This window comes from Bison bison, unplaced genomic scaffold (genome assembly GCF_000754665.1).
Source record: "Bison bison bison isolate TAMUID 2011002044 unplaced genomic scaffold, Bison_UMD1.0 scf7180017864260, whole genome shotgun sequence".
NCBI classification, from domain to species: domain Eukaryota; kingdom Metazoa; phylum Chordata; class Mammalia; order Artiodactyla; family Bovidae; genus Bison; species Bison bison.
This window is the reverse complement of record NW_011494832.1, coordinates 10766495-10775211: the sequence shown is the minus strand read 5'-3', so window position 1 is coordinate 10775211 and position 8717 is coordinate 10766495. Positions and strand designations below refer to the sequence as shown.

The 8717-nt window shown below is 49.5% G+C and overlaps 1 protein-coding gene across 1 annotated transcript in view; it reads left to right on the top strand.

The window, feature by feature from the left end:
• Positions 1 to 3263, top strand: part of ABCF1 (ATP-binding cassette, sub-family F (GCN20), member 1) — a 13379-nt gene extending 10116 nt beyond the window's left edge. Inside the window, exons 18-25 of the mRNA XM_010848200.1 lie at positions 22 to 55; positions 152 to 226; positions 340 to 410; positions 1708 to 1740; positions 1823 to 1991; positions 2194 to 2258; positions 2346 to 2418; positions 2561 to 3263. Coding sequence (XP_010846502.1) covers positions 22 to 55; positions 152 to 226; positions 340 to 410; positions 1708 to 1740; positions 1823 to 1991; positions 2194 to 2258; positions 2346 to 2418; positions 2561 to 2727 — 687 coding nt within the window. The 3' untranslated portion in view covers positions 2728 to 3263. The remainder of the gene's footprint in view (positions 1 to 21; positions 56 to 151; positions 227 to 339; positions 411 to 1707; positions 1741 to 1822; positions 1992 to 2193; positions 2259 to 2345; positions 2419 to 2560) is intronic.
• The last annotated feature ends 5454 nt before the right edge of the window (positions 3264 to 8717 follow it).

Genomic DNA, 8717 nt, shown 5'->3' with positions numbered 1-8717 from the left:
CCCTCCCCCCCCCCCCCCCCCCCGCCACTCAGCCCTCCGGTGCTGGGCCTGCACGGTGAGCAGCCGCGGTCCTGCCTCACCGCCCCGCCAGGGCTCTCAGGTGCCCTCGGGGGACTCTGAAGAGAAAGTGCTGCTTTTCTTGCCTTCTCAGGTGTGACCTTTGGCTATGAGGGGCAGAAACCACTCTTTAAGAATCTGGATTTTGGCATTGACATGGACTCAAGGAGTGAGTTGGGGGGAGGCTCGGTGCAGGGTTTGGGGTGGGACTCGGGCTGTGGAGCAGGAGCCCCGGGGAGTTTCTGGGGACCTCCCCTCTGACCTCTGTCTTCCCTCTGGCAGTCTGCATCGTGGGCCCTAACGGCGTGGGGAAGAGCACCCTGCTGCTGCTGCTGACAGGCAAGCTGACGCCGGTGAGTCCAGGAGTCAGGGAGGGGCGTGATGACGGGCAAGCAGAGGCATGAGCACACGGCTATCCCTGGAGGCTCCAATGGGGGAGCCCTCTCTTCTGTGGAGAGTTAAATACAGAACTTGTCATGGATGGTTCTTTTCCTTAAGAGGTGCTATAGAGGAGGACAGTTTAGATCAGTCAGGGAGACAGACCTGGAGAAGTGGGCCCAGATGAAGGGCATGCCTCCCCCATCCCGCTTGTGTGTTCTGGTTATATAATCGTTAGAAATTGTGTGAACCAGGGAATTCCTGGCAGTCCAGTAGTTAGGACTCAGGGCTTTTACTGGCATGAGCCCGGGTTAGATCCCTGATCAGGGAACTAAGCAAGGGACAGATGAAAAACAAATTGCATAAGCCGCAGAAAAATCTAGAGATAACCCGTATTAATTTTAATGGATCGTTTTCCTTTTTTTTCCTTACAAGCATATATGTAATTATTTTTCTTAACAAAAGTGGGTTATCCTGTGAATTGTTTTGTAGCTACCTTTTTTCAGATAATGTATTTTAAGCATTTTTTTGTGCCTGTAATCTTATATGCATTTTTCTCATGGATCTGTTACAGTTTGTTTCACATCTGTCGTTTAGAACATTTCTGGTTTTTCACTGAAGGACAGTACTATAGTAAAGAGTCTTACTATACTTGTTCATGAATTTAGTTTTTCCTTAAGGTAAATTCCCTAGAATTGCTTTGGGGACTTTTGCGGTATATGTAGTGCTGCTGCTGCTAAGTCGCTTCAGTCGTGTCCAACTCTGTGCAACCCCATTGACAGCAGCCCACCAGACTTCCCTGTCCCTGGGATTCTCCAGGCAAGAACACTGGAGTGGGTTGCCATTTCCTTCTCCAATATGTAGTGCTAGGTGGTTGTAACCATCTGTCTGCCCTCCAGGCAAGTGTGGAGAAGGCACATTGCCTCACACCCACAGAGTAGATCTTTAGAAAGGTGTCCTCGATCCTCGCACAAACTCATTGCCATCTGAGGTGGAACCCTGAAAAATTCTGGCTGGAAGGCGGGGACAGGGTTTTTCTGCCAATGGTCAGCCTGCTCCTGGTTCTGAATCTCCACTTACCTCCTCGCTTTTCCTCTTGCCTCTGATTTCCTGGCCTGCTGTGGTCCTGTCAGGGACACACCTGTATTATCTTTCTTGGCCTGGCTCATTCCCGGCCCCGTTCTGGTGTTCATTTCCCTTCAGAGTTGGGAGGTGGAGCTGTGGCTCCTCTCCACCCCGCTTACTCCGCCCCACCTTGCTTTTTCCTTGCAGACTCGGGGTGAAATGAGGAAGAACCACCGGCTGGTAAGTGGCTTTGGGAATCAGGTAGTCAGAGGCCGAGAGGAAGTCTGACTTTCATTGACCACCCTCCTCTCCTCTCGGGCAGAAAATTGGCTTCTTCAACCAGCAGTATGCAGAGCAGCTGCGCATGGAGGAGACGCCCACCGAGTACCTGCAGCGGGGCTTCAACTTGCCCTATCAGGATGCGCGAAAGTGTCTGGGCCGCTTCGGCCTGGAGAGCCACGCCCACACCATCCAGATCTGCAAGCTCTCTGGTACTGGGGCCCGAGCAGGCGTCCCCCTCCTCAAAATTCCCTCCCGCACACTGTCCCTCGAGGTGGGAGGGAAGAGGAACCGGGACTCAGGGGACCTCAGCATGCGCGCATGCACTTGTATGCACACGCAGGCGTTCAGGGCTCACCTGCAGACATGTCAGGTGGTGGAAGGTGCAGTGGTTCTCCTTCCCCTTTGCTCCAGGTGGACAGAAAGCCCGAGTTGTGTTTGCAGAGCTGGCCTGTCGGGAGCCCGATGTCCTCATCTTGGTGAGTGAATGGGGCTGCGGGGCGGGGCTGACACCAGGAAAGGTAGGGGTCGTTAACACTTGGTTTCGGGATGCCTCCTCCCCATAGGACGAGCCCACCAATAACCTGGACATCGAGTCTATCGACGCTCTAGGGGAGGCCATCAACGAATACAAGGGTGGTGAGTCAGCTCGGGCCTGCCCTCCTCCTGCCCCGCTTGGGGATGGGACTGTAGGTGTCCTGGGGCTGGGCACCCTCCTCGAAGGTTTTGATTCCCCTCTTCCTTTCTGCCTGTCCTCCATTCTCGCTGTCTTGCCTTGAAGCTGTGATCGTCGTCAGCCACGATGCCCGACTCATCACAGAAACCAACTGCCAGCTGTGGGTGGTGGAGGAGCAGAGTGTTAGCCAGATTGACGGTGACTTCGAAGACTACAAGCGGGAGGTGTTGGAGGCCCTGGGAGAAGTCATGGTCAGCCGGCCCCGAGAGTGAGCTTTCCTTCCTGGACATCCCCTGTCTCCTCTCCACTCGGAAGCTTGCTCTGGTCTGCAGCCGGCGTGGCAGCTGCTCGGGCGTGTGAAAGCGGAGTGTGGTCTTGATGTGACCAGGATATTTGATTGCTTCTTTTTCTCTGAATGACTCGTCTGTTCTGCTTCTCTTGAGATAACTGAGTGGTGCTTGTCCTTGAAGTCCCTCTGTACAGGCAGAGGTGACATTTGTCATCATGGGGTTCCATCCAGCCAGCTCACGCAGCCAGTTGTCTGAGCCTCTGTCCTCACCGGGAAGCCTGCCTCTGGGCCGCCCCAAGCTTCGGGTGCAGCTGCCGTGTGGTCTGAGTGGTGCTGCACTCCTCCGGTGGATTCAGTGCTGACCTAACGGATACCAACAGCTGCTGCTGCTCCTGCCACCCAGGATCTGGTGCCTGCAGTATCTGGTCTGATGGGGGACTTGGGGACAGGAAAGGAATGCTGCTGAACTCGAATCACCCTTTACAAGGGGAAGAAATAAAGGAAAGGAGTTGCCGCCGCCTTGTTGCTGTTTGGAGATTCGTGAGAGCTGGAACTCTTGTGAATCTTGATTTGCTGTGTCCGCTTTTCTAGCAGTGGGTGGCAGCCTGTCTTCCCCACTGGTGCAGGCAGGTGTCACTTGCAGTCTTACCTCACTTTAGGTAGTGCTCGCTGTTTGAGGAGCCTCTCCCTTCCCCCAGCCCTTCAAATGAGTGCTAGGGAAAGGGAGTCCTCCCTTCTAACTAGGACTAGGACACTCGGGTTTCTCACTATCCAAGCTCCACCCTGGGGTCAGGGACCAGAGTGTCTGTCCCCACAGACACTGTGTAGCACTGTGGGGTATACGGGAAGGGCGCAGACGTGGTCTGCCTTCGTGCATAATCTAGACAGAGAAGACTTAGAAGATGTGAGTGTACAGCGTTGATACAGGTAATTGCCAAATGTGCAGAGTTGTAGATGCTAAGTGGCCTTGAGCTCATAGATGAGAAAGGTTACTCAGAACTTGGTTTTGTGGCAGGATCACTTGAGGGAGGACCTTGAGAAATAGTGAGGCTTTTAACCATGAGCAGGGAGCCATTTTTGAAATGTAGGAAAAAGAGCGGATCTAAGGAAGAAAGAACTGTTTTGGGAGTTAATGAAGAACATGGCTCGTGTAGCCACTTTTTTTATTAGTGTTAGATTGGAGAGATGGGTTTGGAAAGTAAAACCCAAGTGGTTGGTTGGTGATCATTTCAGTGAGTGATGGGTGAGGTGGACTATATAGACTTACAGCACAGGCCCCAGAAACTTCCTAGTGCGGATGAGGTAATACATCCTGAATTAGGATGTGAGAGGGGTGGAAAGGACGGACAGATGGATAGAGCCAGGTGTGCAAATTGCAGAGAAAACAGGTGCATCCACTTCTCAGGGGAACGTGAAGAACCATCTCAGGGCTTCCTGAGGTGGGATGTCTTAACTTTGGGAAGTTACATTCTGGCCGGAAATACTACTGGACTGCAGTTACAAGGTTTATACTGAAAGTTAAGATTTGGTATGAAGATAGTCACAGAGCTAGTACCATCAGGTACGTGTCCAGCCAGATTAGAAAGGATCTTGGAATTCGAGGGAAAAAAAATCAAGGTCTTATGCCAAGTAAGATGTTACATGTTAAAGTAGTCTCCATAGTAAGGTCCTTTGTAAAACAATGAGAACAGACTTCAAGTCCATGACTAACGGAGTGACCTTGAACTTAGCCTCTTCCTACCTGTTTCCTCATTTGTGACATGAAGGTGATAAAAAGTACATACCTCACAAGGTTATTAAGATTTTAGATAAGTATTTATAAAGTGTTTTTTTTTTTAATTACATGTATTTCATGTACAACTTAACACTTTGCACTTCAGTTGTTCAGTAGTATAGATGAGATGATATATAAAACAGAGGAATGTTATAAGATGAACACCAGAATTTTGCATTTCAAGTATTTGATGCTAATTTCACTACAAATACTTCAGATACTGAAAGTAACTTCCATCCACAGGCAGAAGTTTTGTTTCCTCAATATATATACTGTTGTAATGCACCTAAATCTGGACAAAAGAATGCGCTTCTCCAGAAAGGGGAGCCTAATACAGTACAGTGTATGGCTAACCCAAAGCCTGAAAAATGAAATTTCATTAACAAAATTAAATGTTTGTATTCATGACAGTCTTTGTCACCTACAAATCAGGCACCAATGTGGTTCATAATGAGCACTTTGGAATGGTTCAAAAAATTCCTGATTATTCTGCACACCTTCCCAATGAGGAAACAGAGACCCTGAGCTGCCCCTGGCCACCCAGCCTGGAGGAGACTGTTTCTGCGACGCCAGCCCTTGTTTTCTGACCCCAGCACCCTGGGCATTCTCCCTGGGCTGTAGGATGTGGACAGATCCTCACTGTTTCTCAAGGTCCTCCCTTACGTGATCCTGCCAAATCATCAGATTCTAGGTAATCTTTCTCTGTTCTGAGCTCAAGGCAACTTAGAATCTACAACGCCACACGTTTGGCAATGTGGACAAGGTGACGGAAGGATGAGTCCTCAGGGGGCACGAGAGCCAGGACAGGTGTTTTAGGGAAGACTGTCACGTCAGCAATACAGTGGGAAAGGGGAACGCCAGGGAGGAGCACCGTGGCCATGAGCGCCGTGGCCGTGCAGAACTCAGAGGAGGCCTGGGTACGTGAGAAGTGGCCCTTGTGAGGCCAGTGCTGATGCAGCAGCTCAGATGCTTGAACTAGCTGCTCTAGGACCATGGTTCTCAACGTGTCCTAGACCAGCAGCAGCAGCAGCACCCAGAGTTTGCTAGAAATGCAAAGATAGGGTTGACACAGAGGTCAGAAGTTACAAGGTTATTTGGGGGGTGGGGGTGGAAACGGAATAAGAAGGAAGAAGAGGTCAGTTGGAACAGGAGAGCTGTGCCTGCAAGGCTTGGTGAAGAAGCAGAAATGGGCACAGTAGCGCCTTTGGAGTTTGTCACAGGAAACGGTGTTAGAGTGGAAGGTAGGGTCGCCTTTAGTGTGAGTGATAAGGGAAGACTTCTCAGGAAGTAACACTAAAGACAAGGCCTGTAGGTGGACAAGGAACCAACTAGATGGATAAGAAAGAGCCTTCATGGAAGGGACCAGAATGTGCAATGGCTCAGAAGCTGGAAAGAGCTGGTCCTGGAAGATGGCTTGAGCTTAGAGCTTGAGCAGCAGCTAGGACACATGAGGCCTTACACACCTTGATAGGGAGTTAGGATATGGTTCTAGGAGCATTAGAAGGCCATCGGAGTGTATGCAGGAGTGTGAATTTTCACAAAATTGTTCTGGCTGCTGGGTAGAGTGGTGGGTGGGGGGTGATAGGGAGAGGAGATGCCAGGAGTGCTGTTAGATATTCCTTTGGGCAGGAGAAGATACCCTCCCTCTTCTAAGAAAGGAAGGGAGATAACGTGAATGCAGATATTTTCAGGCGAAGAGAAGAAGCGGTGCTCACTTGGCATGGGGCTGACTTTCTCAGAGGATTTGGTGCCAGAGAGTCAGTAGGAGTTAGGAAGTTTGCCAGCCAGCTGTGAATGTTGAATCAGTGCTAGTAATTTGTACTAGGCCAAGATGGTAGGATTTCATGATTTTTCAACATTAGGTGTACTGCCTGGGAGCAGGAATGGGAGAAAGAATAATGGTGATTCAGAATTGGAGATGGAACCAGTGTGCTTAGGGAAGGGTTGACAGAGGAGTCAAAAGTTAAAAGGTAATTTTGGGGCTGGGGGTGGAAATGGAATAAGAGGAGGAACAGACCACCTGAAACAAGGAGAGATGTGTCTGCAGGGCTTCACTTCAGTCGTGCAGTCGTCTCCGACTGCGACCCCATGAACTGTAGCACGCCAGGCCTCCCTGTCCATCACCAACTCCCGGAGTTCACTCAAACTCACGTCCATCGAGTCGGTGATGCCATCCAAGCATCTTATCCTCTGTCGTCCCCTTCTCCTGCCCTCAATCTTTCCCAGCATCAGGGTCTTTTCAAATGAGTCAGCAAGGCTCAGAGAAACAGAAATGGGTACGTGGGTACAGTGACATGGACCAGATGCTCAAGCTCTCTCCCTGCCTTAAAAAAGGAAACTCTCAAGTGACAGGTTATTTTGGATTTTCATGGAGAATTTGCAAGAAAAATAGCTGAATTTAGTTTTAAAATAGAAAAAAAGGAGTTCTCTTAAAAGGTTTTTGTGGCCTGTTGCAGGAGATGGAAGAAGGGGAGAAGCAGGCAGTCGATGGAACCAGAAGCACAAGAATTTTAAACTTTTTCACTTGAGCTGTGTACTTAGTTGGTTATTTCTTAGCGTGGCCCTTGTATTATGTCTTCTCAGGTCCTCTCCCAGTGCACAGAGCAATAGGATGACTGAACACTCTCCCAAGAAGGGGCAAAAGGATAAAATCAGCCAGTGCAGGTGGCACGTGTGACGTTTAGGGAATTGCTGTCCTCTTGTGGCCAATCCTGGAAACAACAGCCAAGAAACTTGTGTTCTAGGGCTGTGTCCTTTTAGTGTTTTCCAGATCAGCAATCAGCAACACTTGGGAATATGTTAGAACTGTAGAATCTTGGAATTCATCCCAGACATACTGAATCAGAAAATTTGCTGAATCCCATTCCCAATTCCAATGATGCTGAAAGGTTGGAAACCACTGTTCTCAACCTATAGCCCCAAATCCCCACCCTCCTTTTCCCTCTCCCTGCAAAATGTAATCTAATATAGAATAGCAGAACTTCCTATTTAAAGTTAATCCTCCTCATGCCTCCTGTCTCCCTAGGAGTGTTTTTGGTTTTTTTTTAATATACTTTTTTTCTTCTTGGCAGCACAGCGCAGCTTGCACGATCTTAGTTCCCCAACCAGAGATCAAACCCAGGTCTCAGCAGTCAAACTACTGAATCCTAACCACTGGACCACCAGGGAATTACCATCCCTGGGAATCTTACTCCATCAGTTACGCCCTCAATACCTAGCCTTAAGATCTAAAAATAACTCAGTCTACACCTAGCAGCAGGCCTGTTTCCCTCTACACTGCAGAGCTGCGGGAGTAAGCTGTCTACACTCTAAAATTTTTCCACTGGAGCTGCTCGTCTTGCAAGAATCCACCTGTTTTTCCTTCCTTCCCTCCCTAGGAACTGCTCTTGGATTTTTCCTTCTTCACTTTTATCCCTCCCCTAAGCTAGTCACAGGGCTCTTAGAATCAACTAGACTCAACATGCCTGTACCTCCCGCAGTGGGTGATCTGTGAGCTCTGCCCTCCCCAACGCTGAACTGCACGCCACCTACCCTGTACCCTGTGTGGTATTTATAGTCAAAGCACTCCTTCACCCGTGTTTCACTTACCAAAAACAAAGGACTGAAAACCACTCCAGAGGTACTGATGAACCTTTGACCACAGCTAATAATGGTTTCTAACAGAGTCCAAACACACCGGAGGTTAAATACTTCTCTTTCCACTGTTTATTATTAATGTACAAAATATACAAAACCAAAAGAAAAAGAAAATACTCATCCTCAAATCCATTGTGGCTCTAACCCAAGACCCTGCACAAAACCTAACCAATCCACTGTTTTCATAGAAAACAACTGATGCCGAGACGGGTGAAGGAGAGGACTGGGAGAGGGCAGGTCATCTTATCGAATCCACCCAGGAAGGCACCTGGTGGGGATTCAGAGGTGGCTGACAGGGCAAGGGAGCTGGAGGCCTCACACCTACGAGGTTCCAGGTGGGGACCAGGAGCGCGCTCACTCCCAGAGGCAGTGCATGTAGTGTGACTGTCAGGCCCAGCATGCCAGGCTTCAGTTGATGAAAAGCTGGTCTCACTGTTTTACAGTTTCCAGAAAGAGCTGTAGGCAAGGGTGGACCACCACCATGGCCTCACCTCTGCCAGCTACAACTTTCACGGGCTGCAGGTGTGATCTGCCATCACTGAACCTAGCACACTCAAGGCGCA